The 25,411-nt window shown below is 40.4% G+C and overlaps 4 protein-coding genes across 6 annotated transcripts; 3 read left to right on the top strand and 1 right to left on the bottom strand.

Annotated features, from left to right (window-relative positions):
- The first annotated feature begins 3,243 nt into the window (after nt 1-3,243).
- Nucleotides 3,244-7,017, top strand: pecr (peroxisomal trans-2-enoyl-CoA reductase). Its single transcript, XM_008288509.1, has 8 exons — nt 3,244-3,377; nt 4,017-4,150; nt 4,689-4,854; nt 4,944-5,025; nt 5,109-5,205; nt 5,290-5,400; nt 5,978-6,089; nt 6,183-7,017. The coding sequence occupies exons 1-8, from the start codon at nt 3,266-3,268 to the stop codon at nt 6,263-6,265; spliced, it is 897 nt and encodes a 298-aa protein (XP_008286731.1). The 5' UTR covers nt 3,244-3,265; the 3' UTR covers nt 6,266-7,017.
- Nucleotides 7,018-7,250: 233 nt separating this feature from the next.
- On the top strand, nt 7,251-10,507 carry ndufb3 (NADH:ubiquinone oxidoreductase subunit B3). The gene is given in 5 exon segments (XM_008288543.1): nt 7,251-7,258; nt 7,347-7,389; nt 7,391-7,428; nt 10,063-10,188; nt 10,282-10,507. Coding segments are annotated over 5 exon segments (363 nt in total). The 3' UTR covers nt 10,430-10,507.
- Nucleotides 10,352-17,145, bottom strand: LOC103362215 (UDP-glucuronosyltransferase 1-1-like). The gene is made up of 9 exons (XM_008288508.1): nt 16,571-17,145; nt 15,047-15,110; nt 14,823-14,971; nt 13,618-13,745; nt 13,399-13,492; nt 13,134-13,259; nt 11,374-11,461; nt 11,051-11,270; nt 10,352-10,913 (listed from the first exon to the last, which is right to left on the bottom strand). The coding sequence occupies exons 1-9, from the start codon at nt 17,093-17,095 to the stop codon at nt 10,643-10,645; spliced, it is 1,665 nt and encodes a 554-aa protein (XP_008286730.1). The 5' UTR covers nt 17,096-17,145; the 3' UTR covers nt 10,352-10,642.
- A 2,513-nt stretch (nt 17,146-19,658) lies between these two features.
- LOC103362218 (uncharacterized) lies at nt 19,659-24,845 on the top strand. 3 transcript variants are annotated; one of them, XM_008288511.1, is made up of 6 exons: nt 19,659-19,789; nt 21,041-21,106; nt 21,240-21,715; nt 22,031-22,106; nt 23,335-23,427; nt 23,516-24,845. In XM_008288511.1, the coding sequence occupies exons 3-6, from the start codon at nt 21,274-21,276 to the stop codon at nt 23,889-23,891; spliced, it is 987 nt and encodes a 328-aa protein (XP_008286733.1). In that variant the 5' UTR covers nt 19,659-19,789; nt 21,041-21,106; nt 21,240-21,273; the 3' UTR covers nt 23,892-24,845. The 3 variants fall into 3 exon arrangements, with proteins under 3 accessions (XP_008286733.1, XP_008286735.1, XP_008286732.1); XM_008288513.1 differs by having other exon boundaries at nt 21,044-21,106; XM_008288510.1 differs by lacking the exon at nt 19,659-19,789 and having other exon boundaries at nt 19,829-21,106.
- Nucleotides 24,846-25,411: the final 566 nt, after the last annotated feature.

Genomic DNA, 25,411 nt, shown 5'->3' on the forward strand with positions numbered 1-25,411 from the left:
CAGTTAACCTAAAATGTGGCGTATAAATTAGTTTTTTCATAGCAGATACGTGAAGTTGTCAGGTTTGTTTATCAAATGGCTGCATAGAGACAAAAATTATTTCTTAATGTTAGAGATAACACCCTTGCATTATTATAAGGGGCTAGTTTCTGCATATTTTGCAACACAGGTTTAAATATACACACAAGTGAGCAGAGAACATCAAATTGCATTAAAATAAACACTGAAGGGGTTTTATACTATATATAATTAGTTTTTTTGGTTGTTTACACAAATCATTGTCCATCATTGAAACCAACAGAAGGAAAATGAATTATCTCCCAAATCCTGAGATTGACTAATAAAACATTCAGATTAAAAGGATAGAAAAAAAAAAGAATCACAAATTCACGTAAACCATCAACCTTACATACAGTTTCTTTTAAATCTGAATCTAGTGACCTGTTAATCAAAAACAGAGGGCTTTTTAGCTACTTCAGTCTGGGCATGTCTCAGTGGGAGCTTCTTCCATTAGTGGGCAGCGTGATGGATTAAAACCATTTCACTATGATTGATTTGAACTCACCACTAATGGACCAGTTCTTGCAGATCTGAGAGAGCTTCCAGGCTCAGACTCAGAAAACACAGAGAAATTGAGAGACTTGTGCAAGAAAGGCCATAAATTTAAGATTAATTGATGTATTCTGTCTATTCTGTGTTTGTCACAATTCCAGCAACAGTCTTGTGAGTGTTTTGCAAAAGTCTGATGACCATACTGAAGCATCAGTGAGCCTTTCCAGGTAGTTCTAGGTGTTTTTCAGATGCCAAAATGATGATGACTATTCACATGGTGTTTTTGGGGTTGAATGTTTCTCCTTTCTTTCACCAATCCAAAGCCACATCCTTGGACCAGACAACTCCATGCTCATGTCATCCCACCACAGAGCTGATGACCATAAGCTTTTTTTTGTTTGTTTGTTTTTTTGGTCAGCTTGTGCACAGGCTGCTGTTTTTGAGAACTACAGTCATCTTTGGTGTGTGTCCCTGGAGACCAGGCTTGTTTAGTGTCCACTGGAGAGTCTGATTGAGATGTTGATACCAGAGTTGCTCAGATTCCTCACAATGACCTCGGTGGTGATCCTTGGATTCTTCTTGGCCTCTAGCGCTACTATTCTTGGCAGTGCAGGGGTCACTTGTGGTTTCCTGCTACGCCCTTTGAGATTTTTCATCGTGTGGAACTTCTTGTACTTTTTGTTGATGCTTTGCTCTGTGGCCACTGGCACTTGAAAATACTTGGATAAGGTCTTGTAGCCTTAGAATGGCCACAACGCACCACTCTGTCTCACTGATGGACCCTAATTGTGAGCTGACCGAGCTCTTTGGTTTTGGCCGATTGACCAGTAAGTGAGAACTACTGACAACTACTGCATCGGCTGAAGTGTATCAGAACGCTGTAGAACATGGTATAAATAACTTGGAACTGGTGTAGAAGCTGTATTTTCTCAATGCCTGGTGACATTTTGAAGGGTAGGGATAATTTTGCAATATAATAGGAAATATTTCATTTTCAATATGCCCTATTTAGTCATCATGTGTGATAGAATTACTGCCAGCATTGAGTTTCAGTCATGTGTCGACTGAAACTCAGTCATACTCATAACTCATATCTAATGCATTTGTGCTTTTAAGACACTTGTGTGATTCAGTTTTTTCTGAGCAAAATCTGGCAATCTCATCTTAAAAGAAACAGAAATAGTCGAAAAATACATCACTAGCATCTCTACACAATATCTTACAATTGTTTGTGACTTCTTTATGTGATTTGCATCCAGAATGAAACTACTGGTCTAATAAACTGGAGAGCCCTCAGGAGTGTGATATAGGTGCCCCCACTAGCCGAGATTGCACTGAGCTCCAGTAAACCAATTATTCCGTCCAACTTACCACAACATAGATGTTTTCTTTCATTCGTTATGGTTGGCTGGTTGTCCAAGGTGAAATGGGTACTATACATCCATCCATCCATTATCTATACACCACTTAATCCTCACTAGGGTCATGGGGGGCTGGAGTCTATCCCAGCTGACTTTGGGCGAAGGCAGGTTCACCTGGACAGGTCACCAGTCTATCACAGGGCTACACTTAGAGACAGACAACCAAGCACACTCACATTCACACCTATGGACAATTTAGAATCACCGATCAACCTCAACATGTTTTTGGACTGTGTGGGAGGAAGCCGGAGAACCTGGAGAGAACCCACACTGCACGAGGAGAACATGGAGACTCCACGCAGAAAGATTCCGGTGCCCCCGGTACTATACATAAATACAAAAATATCATGGCAATATGTGATCCATCTGCACGAAATCAGTCGCATTGCACCTGACGGTGTTTGACAGTGATTTGTAATATCATATGTTACCTACATGTAGAAAACCACTAAATGGACCGATCTAAGCAATGATAAATAAACCCCAAATCAATATTTTGTCAGGTGTTAATGAATTCGGGCTGTATCTTGGCTATAGCCCAAGGCACAATGTGACTGATTTCATGCAGGTGGGTCACATATCAACATTTTTTGACTTTGAGTTTGACTTTGAAATATCACCCAAGGTCAAATGTCACATCCCCAGTGAGAAGCCTTTATATCAGGGATCTCCAGCTCCAGTCCTGGTGAGCTACTGTCCTGCAGGGTTTAGATCAGGAGTGTCCAATCCTGGTCCTCGAGGGCCGCAAACCTGCATGTTTTAGATGCTTCCTTCTTCCAACACACCTGATTCAAATGATCAGGATCGTCATCAGGCTTCTGCAGCGCTTGATGATGAGCTGATCATTTGAATCAGGTGTGTTGGAAGAAGGAAGCATCTAAAACATGCAGGATTGTGGCCCTCAAGGACCAGGATTGGACACCCCTGGTTTAGATGTTTCCGTTCTGCAACACACCTGACTCAAATTAACTTTTTTTTTTTCTTTTTTAAATTATTATTTTCAACCACAATTCAAAAGCAATGTCTTACTTCACCAAATTGTAATTTAGCCATTTTTTATTTATTATTATTTTTGTTCAGTTTCTAGTTATTTGAGTGACTTTTGTGAATTTTGCCTTTTCTTTAATGAATACATTTGAGGACGACTGTATGTATTTAAGGAAAAAGACCAGCCTGTGTCCTGAAGGGGGCAGTAGAGCAACACCTCAGTCCCACGCTGCGGTGACATATCCACAGGGGGGCGCTGTTGTCTCCTCCTCCTCCGTCAGTCTGCTGCAGGTCACAGAACAAGTATGGCGGCCGCCAGTGTGTTCAGACCTGGGCTGTTCAACCACAAAGTGGCGATAGTAACCGGAGGAGGCACCGGCATCGGTAAAGCCATTTCTGCAGAGCTGCTGGCGCTGGGTGAGTGGATCCACGGACACGCAGGAGCGACGGTTTGTTGGGGCGCAGAGGAGACAAGCTGCTGACTGACAGCAAGCTGCCTGGTGAACTTAGACACAGATACAAGCCTGCAGCTGGACAGTGAAGGCCTCGAAACTTTGAAACTTTATGGAACTGTGGAGACACACGGTTTGATGACAGACAAGATGTGTGATGTTGTAAATGCTGCTTTAGAACGAGCTGCAGTGAAACACACTTTATCACTGGGAGCAGTGTGATACAGTCCTGATGTATCATAATAATGTCTCATCACCACACAATTACATGTTTATCACCTTGATCCAAGCAATATATTCTGTTACTGGAGAGCCTTTCCTGATGTTAGTTCCTTTTGAGCTGCTGTTTATTCCTTTCCATAATGTGTATACCTTTACCAACACTGTGTGGCTTCACACACACAACACTGTTTTTATCTGTCTTAAATTCTGATGATTTTGTAAGTTTGAATTTAAGAGGTTCTCTATAACCTACTACTATTACTGCTTTTATTATTATTTTTCTAATTGTTGTTCTTATTGCTGCTTCTGTTGCTCACAAAAAATTTGCATTTCAGTGCGTCTCTTCTGGAGCATCACGGTTTTGTCTTGCTTGTGTCTTCAGGCTGTAATGTGGTGATCTCCAGCAGGAAGGCAGAAAGGCTGGAGGCAGCAGCTCAGGAGATGAGACAGAAAATCCCTCCAACCAGTCGCGCAAGCATCACTCCTCTGACGTGTAACATCCGCAGCGAGGACGAGGTGAGCGGAGAGCTGTGAAATATAGTTTATTGTGATAGAATAGTTTATATTTTACTTGATATCGATAGATGAAAGCGAAAGTATCCACAATCATGTCCAGGTAATAATGTTAGCATTTGCACAACAATGAAAAACGTATTAATTAGAAAACAGTTTAAATAACAATATTGCACAGACGTGGTGTAATCTTTAGTGATTTAGTGACTGATTGTTCATGAGGGATGTGGCCTGAGAGAAAAAGCTGCTCCGGTGCCGCGATGTTCGGGTGATTAGAGGGACTAATGGAGTTCTGTTATCAAGGGATGTGATGGTCTGTTTATGAGGCAGGGAGGGAGGGAGCTTCAGGTTTGTTCATGCAACTGAACTTTGCATTTAGATGAAACTATCAAAGAGCTTTATTATCGCGATTAAGTGTCTAAGTGTCATTTTATCATCCAGGCCTTCGGTGAGGACACCTTTGAACTCTGGATTGGCTCTGTGTCGATGCTCTCAGTGTGTAATTTCAACATGCCTTCTTCTTTGATTCCCTGTGCGGCAGGTGAAAGCTCTTGTGTCCACGGTGCTGAAGCAGTACGGCCGCATTGACTTTCTGGTGAACAATGGAGGAGGTCAGTTCAGCAGCCCGGCAGAGCACATGTCCTCCAAAGGCTGGAAGGCCGTCATCGACACCAACCTGACTGGAACCTTCCACTGCTGCAAGGAGGGTGAGCTTGCTGCATTCACTCGACACTGACTTAATGTGTGTGTGTGTGTGTGTGTGTTTAGTGTGACCGACTCTTTTCTCTCCATACAGTCTACACTGCATGGATGAAGCAGCACGGAGGTGTGATCGTCAACATCATCGCTGACATGTGGAAAGGCTTCCCAGGCATGGCGTAAGAACCGCCTCCATCCACCCAGAAATCTGCACACTTTTTAAAATTTTTTGCTGCAACACAAAGTCTCCTCTCTCCAACAGCCACACGGGAGCAGCAAGGGCAGCGGTGGACAACCTAACCAAGAGCCTCGCCATCGAGTGGGCGGCTTCAGGAGTCCGAGTCAATGCCGTTGCACCTGTATGTGCAGCTCATGAGTCGATTTGTTCTGGAGATGTTTGATTAGGTATTAATTTGACTTTGGTGTGTCTGTTTTCTTTGCAGGGTACAATCTATTCCAAAACTGCCATGGAGAATTATAAGGAATTAGGACCACATATTTTCAAGATGTCTGTTGGCTTTAGTCCTGCAAAGAGGCTGGGAGTGCCAGAAGAGGTGAGCATCTACGTAGTGAACAGACACAAGGGCAGATTTGTTGTATCTTAAAAGAGTTTTGTCAGTATTTTGCAGTATTCATGGAAGTTATATGTACAGTTGTCCTCAGATTTATTCATACCCTCCTATTAAAGAAGGAAAAAAACAGCTGTCACTGGAATAAGTTGAAACTTACAAAGTAATAATAAATTAAAATTTAATGAAAATCATGACATTGCTTTTGAATTGTGGTTCAACAGAAATATTGAAAAAAAAAAAAAAAAAGGCAAACAATCATGATGGGACCCGTAAACTAATATTTAGCTGAACAACCCTTTGAGCCAATCACTGCAGTCAAGTGTTTTCTGTAACTCATTTTGAGGTGAAGTCAACATCTTGAACTCTTTGTCATGTTCTTTAGAAATATTCCTGAACAATGTTGACAGTGTGGCAGGCAGCCCCTGCCTTCACCCTGAGTCAGCTGGGATAGACTCCAGCCCCCCATGACCTTGTGAGGATTAAGAAGTGTATAGATGATGGATGTGTGGATAGATCAGACTGACTTTTTACCTTTTGTTTGTTGTGTTTCTTTGTTCAGATTTCACCAGTCGTGTGTTTCCTGCTCTCTCCTGCTGCCTCCTACATCTCTGGAGCCACACTGAGAGTGGATGCTGGACAAAGCCTGTACCATTCCTTTTGGGAGATACCTGGTGTGCACCTTCCTGTCACAGCAGCACTTTACAGTATGTATTATGTACTGTACATTATACTAAATCCTGTGTGTTCTGTTTGTTTGTGTCCAGAACACAGTGCGTGGCCTGACGCTCCAGAGGGGGAGAACCTGGAAGCTCTGAAGGAACTGCTCAACCCTAAAAGCAAACTTTAACGAACCTTTCTGATGGCCAAAGGGCAGAAAAACACGTGGCCAACAAGAAACATGGACACTGAGCTGCACAAACACCCCAAGCCCCATCACTGCTGTGTGTGATTTATTAAGAAAATTGTGTACATAATTGTAGATAATTATTAGTAACATAGTTGTGTAATTTTATGACTGATGATTTGTGACATAACTGTTGAAATGTACATAAAAATTTTCTTCCAGTGCCTTTGTTAGAAAGTAAAGACAGTTCTTTGTAATGTAACAACGATATGTGATTTTGATTGACATAAAAGATGTAGAAGCAACTGAAAAAACACAATAAATTAAATAATTTCACAGATTTGCGGTCACTGAGGCTGTTTCATGAAGCCAGATCCCCTTCCCTTGAGTCTAGCTTTGACTGCCCTGCTTTAGTAATGAGAGGGAACCGCACAGCCACACTATTTTAAAATTAAAAAACAACTTTTTTCTGTCTCTTTTTTTAAAGTAGCAGCTGATCATGTCATTCTGTTTAATGTTTGTGACACAGATGCCAATCAAAGTTTAAAAAAATTAAATAAAAACGTACTATCCTTTTTTTTTTTTTCCACAGATGCTTTACACTGACGTTATATGGAAATTGTCCATTTTAGCTCCTTATGGTGACATGTTACATCACGAATATTGTGACATACCAGAAAATGTACATAACTTTATCCTTTCATTTTTAATGCCAAAGGATTACACAGTTCTTTATTAAAAGGTTTTGATTACAACTTGCATTTTTTGTCATTAATTGAAAATATGTGGATGCAAAAATTCCTTAAATATTATCCTCATTTGAACCAAGTTTAGTCATCAGAGAGAAGTACTTTGGGTAGAGTTGTGGATTAAAAACAATAATTCTACACGAATCATATGTAATTTATTTGTAAATGCCGAAACAACGTTTTCCTTAAAGTTTACACAAACGAACAAACTGTTATTACAACATCAGTTAAACGCAGAGATGTTCGTGTAGATTTGGTCTTAGGTTGGCGCTCCAAAGTAAAAAATCAAAACGCCTTCTCCTTGAAAAAGACGCTCCGGTATTTTGGCCCTAAAGTGTTGCCGTAGTGTTGCCGTAAACCAGCGTTAACTGCCGCAGCACTTAAAAACAACAGCAGAGGTCATAGCAAACCTTTCAGGTACAGTGGTTTTTATTTGTAATATCCTACATTTCTCTGTCACTTGTTGTGGTACTATTACAGAATGTTATAAAGCAAAATTTGCACACGGTAAGGTGCGACAAAAATTGAATCGTAGTACAAATTTTACAGTTTTATTTAGCTAGCGTTAGCATCGCTGGCTAACGCCATGCTAGCAGAGAGAACATCGTCTGCCTTCATCGATGTGTTTAATCTACACTTGACTCAGTCAGCACCCTTTTCACCCCAATGGTTCGATGATAAATTGATCGATGATCATACGGATTGGATTAATGTCATTAGTCATAACGTAGATTACACGAGTTTAATTTGTATGTTTGTCTTATCACAACGCAGCTTCAGCTTTAAATTGACATTACAGCGACAGATTAATTAAGAAGACATCCAGAAACACAAGTATGGTTCGCATGGATTGGCCAAACGGTGTCCAAACAGAAGTTGACATTACACTTTATAGTTGTAAATGTGTTGAAAACAACATTATTGTCACGACATTTCAGCGTGATTGTACGATGTTTTCAACTTTGCTAAACAAGTCCACAGAACGTGTGTAACGGCTGTTTTAATTTGCGATATCATTTAGTGTTTTAATTTTAAAAGTGACACCCAATATTTGTACCAATTTCTACAAAACTACAGTGAAGTAGCCAACGCGTTAGTGCATGTACTTATGACTGTAGATTCTCAGTCAGGCAGGTCATGGTCATCCTAAATGCTTCAGCTGAAGGCAAAGTGGACTTTTTCCAGTCCTCAGTTAGAGCTGAAAAAGTCACATGGATGAGAGGTGACACTTCTTCAAGAATCATAAAAGAGAGCTAAGTTTCCTTCTCCTGAAGCACTGAGGATTGTGTGCACCTACACTTACAATATAATAATAACAAACTTTATTTATAGAGCACTTTTCAAAACAAATGTTACAAAGTGCTTTTCAATAAAAAATTAATTAAAAATTAAAATACAATAAGCACACAGAATAATTGATAAAAGTAGAAAGCACACAAATAAAGCAGGAAGCTATAAAACATGAAACTTAAATAAAATCAGGAAACGCTCTCCAATAAAAATGTGTTTTAAGAAGTGACTTGAAAGAGAGCACAGAATTAGCTGGCCTGATTTCCTTGGCTAATAATAAATTAATGGACACTTCAATATGTCTCAAAAACATTCCCTCCTGTACATGTGAAACATGTTTGATTTAGTAATTAGATATGAATTTTAAGTAGTGACAATTCTACAGTACTCCAAACTATTAGTATTGTTGAGTCTTGTTCTGTTTACAAAGGGGAAAAAAAGGCATGTAAAAGTCTGTCCTTTCAAATAAATGCGTGCAGAAAGGTCAACATTTCAGTTGTAGATATTTTTGAGTTACTTTGTGTGTTTGTCACTCTTGTGCACTTGTAATGTTAAAACAACATAATTGTAATAAGGTCAGAAAAACTTTAGTTTGTACCATATATAGGGATGCAGGACATTATATGATTTGCAAATTCTAAATAAACAGTCTTAGAACCTTTTCCATCTTCTTTTTCACTAAGCACCAAAATTTCTTTCGGGAAAAAATATTGTGTGTTTCTATCTCTACAAGTAGGGCTTTATTAAATCAATCAAGTCTATGTCATTCTAGGCAGTCCTCTCATGTAATCATCATCCTGTTATATGATAGGGGTCCAATCATTATCAGCCTGGCCGATATTCAGGGCTAATATTCAGCATTATTTCATTTCAAGGTGTCGGTATGATTTGTTTTTTTTTTTAACTGGATTTTTAAAAAAAATAAACAACAAAAAACAAGCTGCCACATCTTTCTATCCATAGTTGTCAGTCATCTGTGGTCTCCAGCAATCTCCTGCCCACATCACTATCTGTTCATGACATGTCACAAGTAGCAGCCCGTTACCACTGAAGGATACATGTTGAAATGTGAGACCATTTTAGTTACACATAAACAAAGGCATTTCAACAAAACGTTATGTTGAAGTTTATTTTATTCAAAATTTTCACACCAAGATTGTCAATTTTACTGCAAATGTATATCAGTTCCAAATATCAGCTGTTGGTCCCTCTTCGATAGTGACTGAAAAAGCTGTAATATTTGGGCCTTTTCTATACAGATTATTACATTTATGTTACAAAAATAGGCTTCAGCTTTATTAAAAATGACATTTATTGGAACAGGAGATATACAAACCATATGTGTTGTAAGAAAAAATACTTCCTTTGTTCCAATTTTCAAATTCAGGCTTCAGTTCAATATTCACAATGTCATAGTTTGTAAACATGAGACACCATCAAGAGGTGACCGTCACACCTGGAGGACAGCATCTATTTGTAAAACCATTGACATGACAGTTTAATCACAGCATCAGATGTCCTGCAAAACGTATTTTCTAACTTGCAACATTTGCCGTTTGCTAGTAGCAGCGTCAATCAATTAATTGCTCAGCTCTAATGGAAATGCATCGCTTGTTTCTGTTTTTAACAGCAGATGTATCTCAGTTTGTAAAACACAGGTCATTTCATAAGCAACCCTAACTCTAAGCTGTATTGGTCTGCTAGTAAGCATTAAACTTTAAACACCACTGCTCATATGCTTCTATCTGTGTTTGTGTTCAGTATGGGAGGTGACCACCCCGACAAGTTCACCCTGCCAGACTGGCGACAATGGAAGGTGGAGGGAACACCGATGGAGTTCACGCAGAAGAGGCTGGCAGCCAGAGGACTCAAGGACCCATGGGCACGGTCAGTATTTGTACCTATGTGTGAAATGTTTGTATCTAAAACGATTCCTGACACTTGTCTTTCTGTCCTGTCACTCTCAATCTCTCTCTGCAGCAATGAGGTTTGGAGATATTCCTTCTTTCCTCAACCTCCGAAAATGATGGATGTTGCGCGGAGAGGATTCAAGTGGGGCTTCGGAGCTTTTGTTGTTGCTCTGGCTATAGAGTACACCTTTTTCCCCCCGACGAACGATGGCCACTGATCATCCCTCAAGCCCATACCTAATGGAGTCTAATTATATTCTGTATTTTCTGTTTATTAAATGTCTATGTGATCACCACATGATTCCTCTTCAGCCTGTTTTATACTACAACTAATTCCACACATTTTAAATCAAATTTTTGCGGATAACGACATTATTTCTATTTTTCCCTTAAACAGATGAGGATGCACAAATCGTCATCTTTAGATCTTGTTACTCCTGCTTTCTCTTCCCAGTCACTTTCCGGAAGCATAGTTTTATACATTTTACTGTCAGCATTACACAAACCAGCACCACAGTAACTAACAGTGCGACTACATCCAGGCAGTAGTACTGGATAAAGTTGAGGTCGTGGACGGCAGCTTTGAGATGTTTTGCACCTTTGTGTTTCATCACAAACTCGGTCCAGTACACCGACAGTTCCAGTGGGTCGAGTGGCCGATCTTTATGAAGATCTGACAGCTTCTGCACATTCTCTTTGTACCTGGACACACACAGATGGAGGGGAAGGGTTGAAGAATACAACACTGATTTGGAGTAGATGGTATAAAATTAAAAAAAAAAAAAAAAAAAAAGCAGATTCTGAAACAAAAGGTCACACAAGGGACACAGCTTTCTGACCTGACATCATAAAGGACGTCGTTCAGTTTCTGGAGAAGGCTTTCAACTGTGAGGGTGGTAATATCCAAAACAACTCCTGCGTCTCTGCTCGCCATCCTTTGTGCGTTGTCAGGCTGGTCTCCGGCAATCGGCACCATTATCATGGGAATACCGTGACACAGTCCCTCGAACAGACCGTGTGAACCGGCGTGAGTGATGAAAGCTCGAGCTCCCGGATGCGCTAACATACAAAACAATCACCAATATCGGATGTCATGATTATATGTCACAGTTTTGACTAACGTGCTTCACATTTAAGAGTATGTTGCAGTGGACTCACAGACCTAGGAGGTCGTTCTGAGGCACCCATTTCATCAGCTTCACGTTTTCTGGTACGTTACCAGAAATCTTCCCAGTGTATCTCCATATCACCTGTCAAAGTGAAAGATATCAAAGGTACCATATGTGTATATAATATAGCAGCACGCAGCTATTTGTCATATGAAGAGGAAGTGTAATGGTATCCTTAACAGAAAGTGAAGTCACACTCCCCCTGTGTGTGCGCTGTCATGCCAGTTTCTTTGTTCTATATATGAACAGTTGGTCCATGTGTGGAGCATGTTAGCCCCACCCATTGAAACCGTTGAGCCTTTCTGCATTTACAAACAGACTGACAGTGACTTTCCACACATCAGAAGCAAGAGTACAGTCTGGACCATTCAGCTGGAGCCCTACAAACCTCAGAATTTGGAAACAAAAAATGTAAACGTGTCATTTTCCAAATGTATGTGCATTCATCTCAGCTGAGTGTGAGAGTGTCTGCAGCTGTTCAGGCTCTCCTCTGCTACCTTCTCCACTCGTATCTGCTCCACTCTGTCTTTGAGTGGGTGTTTCCTCACATGGGTCAGCTCCGATCAATCCGCGAGTGGGCCTGAGGGGTGTACTACAAAATCAGGGTAGTAGCAGGTTGGTAGTATGTTGAGCTAAAATTCAGAGTTTTCGGTGTCACTAATGTGGTAACTTATTCTGCAGTAAGTCATGTTGAGAATCGATCTTCCTTTCACCAGTGCTTTTCCTGATGATTCTTTATAAGTGATACAGATTCTCAGCTGTGGAATATGTTGTATCTGCTGTACGGTACCACAGGAACCTAAATGTAGTCGGTAAATTTACAAATGTTTTTATGTTTGGTCCTGATTTGCTGCCAAGTCTGTTTTACACAGCTAGCATTGCAGCTTATAGAACACACACTGAAAAAAAAAAAATAGAAAAATGCTTCATTATGGGACAGCGTCAGACCTGAATGCACTTCTTGAGCATCATGTTTCAAAAAAAATAAAGTTTAAGAGCTGCAGTTTGCAGCTCTCATGTTTGATATAAGCAGCTGAAGTTACTGAGCGGTAAAAGAATTGTATTAACTTGCATGATTAGCAGTTCTCTACCAGCATTCCTGTCCTGCATCATTTCCAGGAGCAGCACTTTTATCCAGAATATTTTGTTGATTTTCTTCATAGCTCTCAATTCTAACAACCTGTTGACTGAAGTAGATGCACGCCATCAGTCCATTTTGTGTGGAAGAAGAGTCGCATGACGCGTTAAACACCCCTTTTAAAATAAATTTGCAAGAGTCTGAAGAGAAAAACTGAAGTTGAAAAAGGAAGTTGATAAGCACCATTGTGACACCTGTTATCGCTGACTGGGGTTTTATGTTTTGTCGAGATGTTTTACACAAGAAAGGCTGATTATGTCAAAGTTTCTTTGTGGTGCAGCCCTCTGGTCCATCGACTGTATGTAAAAACAGACATACGAGGAGCAGAACGGACACAAGTGGTGCAAAGGAGAGACAGGTAAAGTGAAGGTATCATTACTCAAGTTAACAACTAATTACCGGCATTCAGTGTATTTTACAGTGTTAGATGGCCAAATGGTTGCGGTTGGATTATTTTTGTATGTGCAAAACCCCACAGCTTGCAAATGAAACATGACGGGAGGAGGAAGATGTGGCCATGTGTACTGTCCTGAGCTGTTGGTGCTGAAGAAACATCCACTGGTCCTTTAAAGTTTTGATTGTTGCATTGATTTATGATCCTACATTGTCTTGTACCTTTTGTGGAATCTGTCTGAAGGCCTCCAGGAAGACAGCGGTGATCTTTTCTGGCAGCTCTGACACCATGGAACCAAGAGTGAACACTATGAACCCATGTTCTCCCGACACCCAGGACTCCAAATCCTGCAAAAAACATCCACATGCATGGGGACTTTCTTTTCATTACTCCTTCTCTATTCATCTCACCATCTTCCTGCTTTACAATAAGTGTCGCTGTGGTGCTTTTTAAGTGTAACTGGAATGTGAAGTACACAGATCTTACTTTAGGCAGAGGATTTTTCACGTTGCAGTTGATCCCGCCAACTAGTACCATGTTAGGCATGAGAGGGCGCGGGAACTCCAGTGTGAAGTCAATCCTGTGCAAACACAACAAGATTATTTTTCTTTCGGTGTGATCTGGAAAGCTATTTGTACAATAGTATTGTTTGACTTTATGCTTCTACACATGTTTATTCTTCTGTGTAACCTTTATACACGTTACCTCATCAGCCATATATCAGAGTCTGACAGCACTTCGGCAATGCCCACCTCCTCTCCCAGGAACTTATGGGCTATGTGGTCAAAGTGCCCGTACACTAGTCGGCAAAGGAGGGGCTCAAATAAAGCCACCTGTAGGTGAGAGGCATCAGAGCGCAATAAACAACCAGGATGTAGCACTGAAATTCAAATCATAAAGCTGAGGTGCAAGTGCAGTGATGCAGTCCAGGTCAAACTACATGATTTAGAACATACAGTGAAGTGGTGAAGCATTTGATAGATTCTGACTGACTGAACAATGACTTAGGTGAGTTTCAGAACGGTTTGTTTTAGGTGTGACCTAAGTAGTGTGTAACAGATGAATGACCATTATCAGAAGTTGAAGCACCTCCCCGACTTGTAACTTTTGCACAGCATAACCTATCGTCCTACTAAACACACCCAGGAGGTTTTATAACCCTGTTTATCCCTCTAAACCACCGCAAGGAACAAAGACAACACTGTACTTGTTTGATATTTGATGATTGTCTTATGGTTGTTATGGATGTCTTTTATTTGTGCTGCATTTCTATGCTTAAATACCTGGAAGAAAATGGAAATGCCAAGATAGTGCACAGATGCATGAAAATTCTAGTAAAACATTTTGTCTATATACAAATCCAGATTGGAACCAAAGACTTAATATGTACCTTATGCAGATTTTTCTGTTCTCTTTTGTGTTTACTTCTATTTTTAGCTTATTATATGGTCAGATTGTATTTTTTTTAGCCTATTATATGTTTGGATTGTGTATTTTTTAGCCTATTGTGTGTTTGACATGACTTCAAGCACTGTCAGCCTATTTACTTAATCCATTAAACAATATGTGCAGAAAGAAAGCATCTCTCCATTTGAATATCATCACCAGCAACAAATGAATTTGCTGGAACAACTTTGTGAATCCACTGTTTAAATGTGCACCTAAGCGTTTTTTTTTGATCCACCATCATCACATTCACAGTAATTTTTTTGTTTTGTTTTGTTTTGTTTGCCATAAATATGGAAAGCATGAAGTAAAGAGATCTGAATACCAGAATCTGCATTAGTTTGCAAAATAAAATGGTCACCTAGGAAACACCATTTGTCATTTGAAAGAATAAAAACGAAACTGGATTAGCAGGTCTTTTTATACATGAGCTTGTTCCTGCATGTCTGGCTCAGAGCACTAACCAAAGTGTTGATAACTCTCTCCTTGAAGGTCATTCTGTCTGTGAATCCAGTGAAAAAGCGAGGCACATACGACGGTGGGGATGGGCAGCCTGCAGCCTTCATATCCAAGGAACAGGGAATGCCCCTCAGCATGTTGATGGTGGGGAGACCTGAAAGTGTTTTAGCAACAACTGATGAGAAAATGCACATGAGCACACAGGAGATCCAAATGTGGGTGAACTCACCTAATTTCCGAGCTATGAGTGAGCCTGTCGGCACCATGGGGTCTGTCAGAACGGCATCAAAGTTCTACAAAGTGAAAGAGTGAGAAGGTGAAGAGCAAACATACGAGTGAGTGGCAAATCTTCAAGCAGTAAAGTTACTTATACATTCAAACGTGACACACAGAGGAAGAGAAACCAACCAGATAAAGACAGTTTACCTCTTTTCTCCTGCAATCACTTTTTCACCCTACATTAGTGTGGGAAGGTAACTTAAGTGCATACTCAGGAACTGCACAGTTTTGAGGCATATCTGGTTTAATTTAAAGAGTTTCATTTGAGAATCTGACACGCATAGAGGTCTATTTAACCAACATTTCATACAAAAGCCAAATTTTTGTTGCAGAATTGAACTTCCTTCTTTCCCACTTACCCTACATTTACCCCCAGACACAGTGGAAGGGCCTGACCTCGACACTGAGAGCCACTAATTTAAAGTGAGGTGAATAACACGGATCATCTCATTACAATGCAATGTTTTTCTGGGAAACCTTAGATTCCATTATTTTGACATGTTCAATCCACCTAAACACTGTTGCACTGTTTTATGTTGTGGCTATTCAGTGTATAGCGTATTTACAACTTCTGTTAAACATGTAGTTTTTCTTTTGGTGCTTCATTTGATACTATCCATCCATCCATTTATTATCTACACACCGCTTAAGCCTCACTAGAGTCACGGGGGGCTGGAGTCTATCCCAGCTGATTCAGGGTGAAGGCAGGGGACACCTGGACAGGTAACCAGTCTATCACAGGGCTACACTTGGAGACAGACAACCAAGCACACTCACATTCACACCTACGGACAATTTAGAATCACCAATTAACCTCAACATGTTTTTAGACTGTAGGAGGAAGCCGGAGAACACGGAGAGAACCCACGCTGCACAGGGAGAACATGGAGACTCCACTCTGGATGCTCTCACCGGGACGCAAAGTGGCGACCTTCTTGCTGCGAGGCAACGATGCTAACCACCGAGCCACCTTGCAGCCCTGGCTATTCAGTGTGTAGCGTGTTTACAACTTGCTCCAAGTCAGCCTTCTACAACAGTAAAGTGATATCTACACAATGATGCATCAGTTTAAGCAATATAAAAACACTGTGTATTATAATATCACTATAAAACGACATTTTTCTGTTAAACATGAAATTTTTCTTTTGGTAATTCAGCTGATGCCACTTTTACTTTCATAAGATTGTTTTTGCAGGACTTTTCCTTGCAATGGCATGTTTCTGTGGTATTGCCACTTTCACCTTAAGTAAAGGATGCACATACTTCTTCTACTATTGTTCAAACTTGAATAGATAAATTATACTGTAAGCACTTTGTAATATAATGCAGTCTAATGCAGCATCATCCCTAAACATTAAGCAAGTCACCACCTCTGTGACACTTTCTTAAAAGGACTTGGAAATGTAATGTGAAAGCTTGAAATGCGACACGGTCACATTTTAAAGCCGATCCAGCCTCTGTTTTTTTTACTCACCTGCTGTGCCAGATGTGTGATGATACTGTCATTGAACAGCAAGCTCTCTGCAGTGGTGTGAATGATGTCATGAATGGCCTGAAACTGTGAGATTCGTGCCTGCACCTTCTCCAGGAAAGACTGTGTAGATTTTTCCAGTACGTCCTTGTTTGTGGACAGCACACTGTCCATATGAGCGTAATCATAAGGAACAGGATGGGTCACAGTGTCGTAGTGCTTCCCCGGGCCCATCCGCATGGAGATCTCCGGTATCACCACGGTGACCCGGTGTCCACGGCGACCCATTTCTTGGGCAATGGCTTTTACACCTACCCAGTGACTCCCATCCATCGGCACCACCAGCAGGTTACCTTTATAAGCTGGAGAACTGGTTTTGCTTGCAGGAATGGTGTCAGTGGTTTCAGCTTCTTTTGCCTTCACCTTCTTGGGGGTTTCTGCCTCGGATCCCTTCTTCTTATCTGCAGCACCACTCACCTCCATAGCTACGGTGAGCAGCAAAAACACAAACACTGCTGCTTTCCTCATTGTTCTCTCTACGTTTATATCTGCAATGCACGGAATCCAACACAAAGAAAGCAACAGGAGAGCGGCGGAGGAAATCTTCCCTTCTCTTCCCGTTGAATGTTCCTGCAAAACTCCCTTCAGGCTGCTCTGACTGAGTTGTTGAAATTCCTCTGTGACTTAGCAGTGTTTGTGTGTGCTCAAAGTCCTCCCCAGAACAGGAGCGACAATCTCAGTCCTCAATACCTTGCAGCTGAAGGTCGTTGACAGTGGATTAGTGAGTCACACAGGTATAAAAGAAAATGCACAGTCACAGCCTTTGTTGCATCCGGGGAACTGGGGAAAAGTTTAGTGCAGAGTCTACACAGTTGTTGCAGACAGTGTGTTTTGTTATGTAGTCATGAGAGCTTTCTGCCTATGCATTTGAGTGCTTGTAAATTTGTTTGGGAGTTTACACAACTGCCCTGAATTATTATGTTGTTGCAGAAGGGTCCTGTGTCAAAAACAAGCCTTAAAACTGACATTGTTTTAGTTTATTTAGGCAGTAGTGCCTCTAAAATGGGGGACACAAGGTGCAACAGTCTCCCCACATCTACTAGATGAAGTTAATTTACTGAAACTCTAACGTCCAAGTTTCAGCGAATGCAACTATGGTGTCCCAGTGCAAGTGCCAGCAATATTAGACGACTGCAACAGCTACACCTACGGCAGTATCCGGTCGGCCCGTCCATAAAAAGGAGGGCAAAAGACACAGTGTTTGTGCCTTTAGTTGACAGACACACAAACCTCTCCAGAACCACACAATGCTCATCACATTTGTTGAGTTTTGCTCTACACTTTCACAGTAATGTCTATAAAAGTAAAACTTCACTGCAATAAACACAGAATCAGATCAGATAACAAGGAATGTAATCAGCGTTTGGACAACATGTTAGATTATATTCACGTACGGAGAGGTGTAAACAACACTCGGTGAGTAATCTGAGAGGGTGACTTTGGACCCTCTGGTACTTTTAATATGGAAAGCCTCCATTGTTCTTCAAGCTCTTTTTTCAGGTTCCTGCTGCCCAAATTGTGTCAGTTTATGTCTGCAATGAATGTAATGATGATTCTCTGACACGGTGAGCAGTCTTTTATGTTGCTGTCTCTAAAGCAATAAAATCACCTTCAGAAAAAAGAGAATCTGGTTTGTTTTCACTTTTTTTCTTCGTTATAAATTGGTAGTTTTTCCTGATGTTGAAATAATGCTACGACAGCGTGAGAGGAAAGCAACTCTGAGTGCTTAATCTGTCATACTTTTCAACTGAAGGACTGTACAGATGGTGTCTTTTTTCATTTTTACAGCCTTGTAGGTAGACAAATAAAACAATGCACCAGAACTGATTATGTTTTTGGATTCCACAGGAAAAGTTAGCCCAGGTTTAAAGCTCCGTATGCCATACTGTAGGAGTTATTAGTGCCAGAAGATGGTCTGAGAGGCTAAAACACATAAAATGAACTACAAAACTAAAAGGCTGTAACTTTAAAACTATTACCGATGGACTCCTAATATTTGGGATTTCTCCATAATTTTGGTATAGGAGCACCTGAGATGTATTTTTCAGAGGAATCTAAGGGGGTGGCATCAGACCCTCTGGTAGATTTGATATGGAATGACCCCCATAGTTCTTAAAGGGCTTTTTCAACCCAAATTGTACTTTCTGACAAGTTTTATTCAACTCAAAATACTATTTTCTGTCCACATCTTAATAGTTCTAAAAGTTTATTCCACCCAAACTGTATTTTCTAACCAATATGTGACAGTTTGACAGGTATATTCCCTCCAAAATACTACTTTCTGTCCACTTTCTTATTCTTTTAAAGATTTATTCCACCCAAATTGTACCTTCTAACTAACAAGGTGCAGCTTTAAAGGTTCATTCCATTGAATATATATTACTTTTGTTCACTTCCTTACTGTTTTAAGGCTTATTCCACCTAAAATACTCCTTTTATTATCCGCTTGTGTATAGTTTTAAAGGGTTTTTCCACCCAAATTGTATTTTCTAACCAACATGTGATAGTTTTAAAGGTTTATTCGACACAAATTGTACTTTCCTACTAAAATGTTATGTTTATTCCACCCAAAATACTACTTTCTGTCCACTTTCTTATTCTTTTACAGATTTATTCCACCTGAATTGTACCTTCTAACTAACAAGGTGCGGCTTTAAAGGTTCACTCCATTGAATATATATTGCTTTTGTTCACTTCATTACTGTTTTAAGGCTTATTCCACCTAAAATACTCATTTTTTACCCACTTGTGTATCGTTTAAAAGGGTTATTCCACCTAATTTGTACTTTCTTACTAACAAGTTGTGGGTTTAAAGGTTTATTCTACTAAACATTGCCCATAGTTATATATATATATTTTTGCCAGTGTATGGTGACTAGAAAAGCCGGCTCCTCTTTAAAGTAAAGACATGTCTTACAGCTGGGGTCCTGAAAACGCAGCTCCATCCTGCAGGCGGCGCTAACTCGCTGCTGTTTCAGAGCAGAGCAGCAGAGGAGGAGGAGGATGAAGGAGAAGAAGCCGGAACTTCACCGACCTGCGGGGCGTCTGGACATCCGGGAAGCTGCTGCTCCCCCCGCGCGCTGATTCAACTTAGTTTGTTTGTCCTCGAGCTCAACACAACAAACAGCCCGCGAGCTCAGCGAGGCTCGAGCCTGTTAACAAGTAAGTTTTGTTTTTTGTTTTTTTTTTTTGCTTTAGCTTCAGAGTGTAAATAAAAACAAGCCAGCAACATGTCAAACTGCGCAAAATGTGAAGAATCAGAGACGAAGTAAGTTTTAAAGTCAGCTTAGCTTCACTGCAGAGTCACAATCTACTTACTTTGTTTTGGCTAGCTTAGCATCGATGCTAAAGCTAGCTGAACAACATTAGACGTTCAATGAGTCTGAATACTTTAGAGACAAAAACTGTTGTGCCAAAAAAAAGTGACCATTTAGTTCTTGTTAAACAGTCACCTGGTTTCTCTTCGTACACAGCTGCTTCTGTCTGGATCAATTAGTCATAATATGCAAACCGTATGTTTGTGATCCGGCTACTGTGTGTGTGTGTTTGTGAAAGTGAATACCTGAAAAGATGTTGTACTAATGGTGTGCCTAATATCATGTTTATACTGTCAGTAGTATCATTTACAGATGAATTTTATATGTGTAATATAGAAAGTAGATCTTTTCTAGCTATCCTGTAAACTATAATATTAGAAAATAAAAGTAAAAATCCTGAAGCCATTTTGATGCCTTGATACCTTTTCAGTCACAATGTAGGGGCTGCTATCCTTTTTTTGGGCATTATATTAGTTTTACTGCTCTTTTAAAGCTATTTCAACTCGTAAAAAGGACTGGATTAGTTATAATCTAGGTCAGAGAGCAAGTAAAATAATGCAGAGACATGAGGATGATTGCTCAGTTTTTGGCAAAACATCACCACAAGGGTATCGTGGGCTCAGCGCTTGCTTTTTGTGTATTGTTGTGGCTTGTGGTCATTGCAAGATCAGTTTGGTAATAGCGGGCACTAAAACACAATATCAGCTTCTCACCTGTAGCAAATTAATCTGCATAATCAATTAGTTGATCTGAGTATTTTTTTAGATCAAGAAATTGTCAAGTTATTGAATTTCCTGCTTCCTAAATTTGCATTTTTTCCTGTTTCTTTACTCCTCTATGACAGTAAAGTGAATTTCTCTTCAGGACATCATGTTGGAAAACACAGATTGATATTTTTCACATTTTCTTTTTGTAGACTAAGTGGTTTGTCAGCTTATTCGGGCACAAATCGACAGAAAGGTTGCATGTTGTTGAACAAGTATTTAGCCCTTCTGTTGTGACATTAAACAGAAACCTGCAGAAGAACACATTTGTGATACGGTGCTGTATTTGTTTGTGATTTGTTATCTTCAAACTGCATGTGTGTGATTGACAGCAGGTATGATGCAGATGGATTGGATTCCGTCGGTCACTCGTTATCCATAAGAGTCAAGTATTATTGGTAAGATGATGAGAAAAGCTTTCAGTCTGTGACCTCATTTGAACTGTGAAGCTGTGCACTTTCATAGTCGTGTCACTGTACCACACGTTACAGGTGCTTTAACACAAGTCGTCATGGCTGCTCTCTGCCACAGGTCATTTGAGTATCGTCTGAGGTGGAAAACATCCATGTGTCCCCAACACTCCACCAGACTGCCAAAGGCCTCCAAGAACAGACCTCAGAAAAGCCCCGTGTCAGATGAAGACGTTATTCAGCGTCGGCTGAAAAGTCAGAGACGGAGGACGTGGCAGAGGAAGACTGAAGCTGATGACAGCGTGGTTGATACAGATGAGAGGAGGCAGCGTGACCTCATCGACATCATTGACTGCACTCATGATGACGAGAATGTCACCATGGAGCAGACTGTAGAGATAAACGATACAGGATTGACTGAGTCGGATGAGGACTGCATCTCTGTTTGCAGCAGCATAGCTTCTGGTCCTTCCCTCCTACATCACGCCACCCCCAAGAAGCCGAAGCCTTCGCAGGGCCTGTGCTCAGCCTGTAGGAAGATCTATCAGAAGGCCAAGAGAACAAAAGCACCAATCAAAAACAAACTCCTTGACATTGGTGAGTGCTCTCATTTGTTGCATATGCAACAATAAGTGAAAATGTCATGTCTGTGTTAAGAAATCGGGTCACTGCTGCAGCACATTCTGGTCCAAAGAAAAGCAGAGAATTACTGCAGTGGCAGGTCACAAACATGTACGTAACACTGATATAGGCTTAAGTTTTTAGATCCCTATGGAAACTTACAAGTTGAAATATACAGTCACCGCTGTGATCGCTGTGGACTATATAAAAGATTTTCTGCTGCAACAAACAACAGAAAGCGATATTCACTGCAACATCCAACAACAGCTGTATTTCTGATTTGTTTTCCAGATCCCGAGTCCCTGACATGTGACCAGTGGGTTCTGATCAAAAGGTGGACACCCAGAAGGCTGACCAACGTGAGAGGGTGAGACCACCTGTCATCTGAATGTAGCTTGATTTCATTTTATTAGAAGAATATTCTTCTAAACTTTGTCTCGCATCCCAAGACATACACTGTTTCACATGAATGATAAAACACAACAAGCAGAAACAGAACAACAAATACATACGATATGATGCAACATTATGAAGACGTAGCTGCAGTGCATCAATTTAATCACTGCCTGCAGTCCTTTTCAATCAGTACAGTAACACTGAGGTCTGCTTAGAACCCAAATACTGATTCAATAGTATGACAGGCTGAGAAACAATAGATTAGATCTTTTTAGTCGAGCCTGTGGGACTGTTAATTTTCCTTTTAATGTCTTTTACCATTAAATAAGAGCCACTGTACCATTCGCTAATTCCATTCCATGCAGCACAACCCGTCAGAAAAACAATAACAGGATCTGTTTGTTTGCTCCAAATGTCTCCTACGAACATAAATGTGATGTATTTGTACCGTTCCACAAAAACAGTCGATGTGTACCCTCCAGCATCCACATAAGTGCACAAATATTTACAGGAAACCTTTGTTTAAGACCAAAAATTTTTGTTTTAGTTTTTTTTGATGATAGGTAGATTCTTGTCACACTCCAGGATTGTGTTGAAAACTTCAGTGTAAATGTGTTTAGACTGTTTCACAATTGTCTATGCCAACTGTGAGGAGTAGAGGTGAGTTCAGTAGACGCTGCAGAGCTGCTGAATTAGTAAGAATGGAAGCTGGAAATGTCAGATTACCTTTAACTAATTTTTAATAAGGATGACGGCGTATTATCTGACTGAACAATCCCACAGATTGACTACGTTCAGACTGCAGGACTTAATGCTCAACTCAGATTTTTTGGGAAATCCGATTTTTTTTGAGAGTTCCTTCACATTTCCAATTAAATGCGACTTGTATGTGATCTGCTGTGTGAACTTCATACGAACCAAAAGTGTTCCGCATGTGCAGAAGAGGACACGACGACGTCACACGCAGCGAGTCAGAGCGCTCCCCGGAGTGTTATTATAACAACTATGAACAATAAATATTAACAACAAATGAGCCTTCCAGCATCAAGCCCTCCTTGTATCTCGACCTCCATCTTGACAATCCGACAGCCTTGCCATCCGACATAAAAGAAGGTTTTACATTTAGTGTCGGATTATCGAGTCACGACTGTATTCACATGTTAGCTGATTATAACTGCTGCTCTCTTATTTTTTCTTAGAGATTTTTTAAGCCATGCACAGCTGGATAAGGAGGTTGGTGTGAGAGAGGGAACATCTTCAGCCTGCTCGAGGCCGCACACTTTCCTTCAGAGGTAATGCATTTGTCCATTTGTTTGCACATTTCAGATTCCTGTGTTTCTGTGAAATCACTTGCATGTGGTAAGTTTTTTTTTATATCAGGAACCTCAGACTGTGTGTCAGAGTGACAAAGAAAAACCAGAAGAAGAGAACTGGGAGGAAGAGAAGAAGAAATGGCAGCCAGGGTTCCCGCGCTGCTAAGCAGCAGCGTCTCCACAGCAACCATCACCGCCGGCACACCGGTCTGACCAGCCTGGATGAAGACCTTCGTTCTGAGGGTCGTAGGCATCAAGAAACCAACAATCAGTCAAACACTGACATGCCTGTGGACTTGACTCCCTGCTCAGTGATCCTGGAAAACATCAGGCCAACAGAGAAGAGGCCAAAGCAGAAAAAAACAAACGCAGCAGGTAGATTCAGAGACCTGCTCGCTCAGCTGCACAGCAACAGCAGCATGATCGTCAGAGAGACACGATAGCAAACGACACATTATTCTAGGATGGATGTAGCTTTAGGTTGTGATGTTACCTTGTTTAGCCTGGTTGTTATTCTGTAGGCGCCTTATACCTGGAGTTTATTGACCACTACTGTTGCACTTTAATGTACTGGCATGTTGTTTAGTTGTTCTTACATTTTGAAATATGACTTATTTAAAGTTTTATGCAACAGGATGCCTGTAAATAAATGTGTTTGTTATTATTTACATTGATTTTAGTGCATGCCTTTTTAGAGCCATTTGCTCTAGCAAATGAGCATCTGTGTCAGCAGCAGCACACCTGTACAATGATCAGAGAACATCTCTGTGTGTCTCAGCATCACACACAAACACTGCAGGTTATGAGAGTAAAGTACTCATCATACTAAAAACCAACACTACACACACACAGAAATGGAGATTATACTCTCAGTTGCGAAACATGAAGCTGGCCAGTATTCATTTTAAAAAGCACTTCCTATTTAGCAGCCAGTGATCCGTCACAACATTTAAACAACCTTCCTATACTGTGTGGGTCCCGCTCATGCTGACAAAACAGCTCTGACCCGTTGAGACATGGACATGGGACTTCTGAGGGTGTCCTTCGTTGTTTGGGATGTTGGCAGCAGATCTTTCTGGTCTATTTGGTTGCGGGGTGGGGCCTCTGTGGATTGGGATTGTTTAGAGCATCCACGGAGGCTTGATCAGATTGGGACACAGCCTCGTGTTCTTGTGATGTGGTGGGGCACAAAATGATAAAGTCAAACTTGCATCAGAAGTTTACTGCTCACTACAGAGTGGAGTGGTCATTGTGTCGGGAATACTGAGTGTGACATGGATTTCTAACGACTTTAATGTTTCAGTGTGCTGTTGGTGGACACCATGTTTAACGAAGGAAAGAAGAAGAAACTGGAAGAAATCAAAACTAGCTCCAGAAATAAAATAAAGTTTTGATAAAACTTACAACAAATATGCCGCCATCTTTTCTTTTACAAGTTTGAGTGCCTCTTCTTGTGTTGGTGTAATGCCTTGTTCACATGTCTACAGGTATTTATTTTAAAATGCTGCACTTTACAGTCATCCTCAAGTGTATTAACACCCTTCTATTAAAGAAAAAGCAAAATTCACAAAAGTCACTCAAATAACTAGAAACTGAAAAAAATGCTAATAAATACAAATTTGCTAAATTATAATTTAGTGAAATAAGACGTTGTTTTTGAATTGTGGTTGAAAAGAATATTTAAAAAAATAAATAAAAAAAAAAACTGTCCCAGACAACTTAGAGCACTTTGCTGATGAGCAGTGGGCCAAAATCAAAACCATATCTGTTGAACCACCATTCAAAACCCATGTTATGATTTTCATTAATTTCTTTCACTTATTATTACTTTTGTCAATTTCCACTTATTTCAGTTTATTTCCTTCTTTAATGGGAGGGTATGAATACATTTCATGGTGCTTTTGGAAAACTCCTTTCAAGGTGTGACTGGAAATTGGGTCACAGAACATCTTTGTTTACTTTG

Source organism: Stegastes partitus, unplaced genomic scaffold (assembly GCF_000690725.1).
Source record: "Stegastes partitus isolate 25-593 unplaced genomic scaffold, Stegastes_partitus-1.0.2 Scaffold563, whole genome shotgun sequence".
Classification (NCBI taxonomy): Eukaryota; Metazoa; Chordata; class Actinopteri; family Pomacentridae; genus Stegastes; species Stegastes partitus.

Excerpts from the sequence above, each read along its gene's own strand:
- pecr (XM_008288509.1), top strand. The coding sequence starts at position 3,266 with ATGGCGGCCGCCAGTGTGTTCAGACCTGGGCTGTTCAACCACAAAGTG. Across the intron at positions 5,206-5,289 it reads GAGTCAATGCCGTTGCACCT|GGTACAATCTATTCCAAAAC; the intron begins GTATGTGCAGCT and ends TTTTCTTTGCAG. Across the intron at positions 6,090-6,182 it reads TTCCTTTTGGGAGATACCTG|AACACAGTGCGTGGCCTGAC; the intron begins GTGTGCACCTTC and ends GTTTGTGTCCAG.
- LOC103362215 (XM_008288508.1), bottom strand. The coding sequence starts at position 17,095 with ATGAGGAAAGCAGCAGTGTTTGTGTTTTTGCTGCTCACCGTAGCTATG. Across the intron at positions 15,111-16,570 it reads TCACACATCTGGCACAGCAG|AACTTTGATGCCGTTCTGAC; the intron begins GTGAGTAAAAAA and ends TTCACTTTGTAG. Across the intron at positions 13,746-14,822 it reads AGAGAGTTATCAACACTTTG|GTGGCTTTATTTGAGCCCCT; the intron begins GTTAGTGCTCTG and ends TCTCACCTACAG.
- LOC103362218 (XM_008288510.1), top strand. The coding sequence starts at position 21,024 with ATGTGTGTGATTGACAGCAGGTATGATGCAGATGGATTGGATTCCGTC. Across the intron at positions 21,107-21,239 it reads ATAAGAGTCAAGTATTATTG|GTCATTTGAGTATCGTCTGA; the intron begins GTAAGATGATGA and ends TCTCTGCCACAG. Across the intron at positions 22,107-23,334 it reads AGGCTGACCAACGTGAGAGG|AGATTTTTTAAGCCATGCAC; the intron begins GTGAGACCACCT and ends ATTTTTTCTTAG.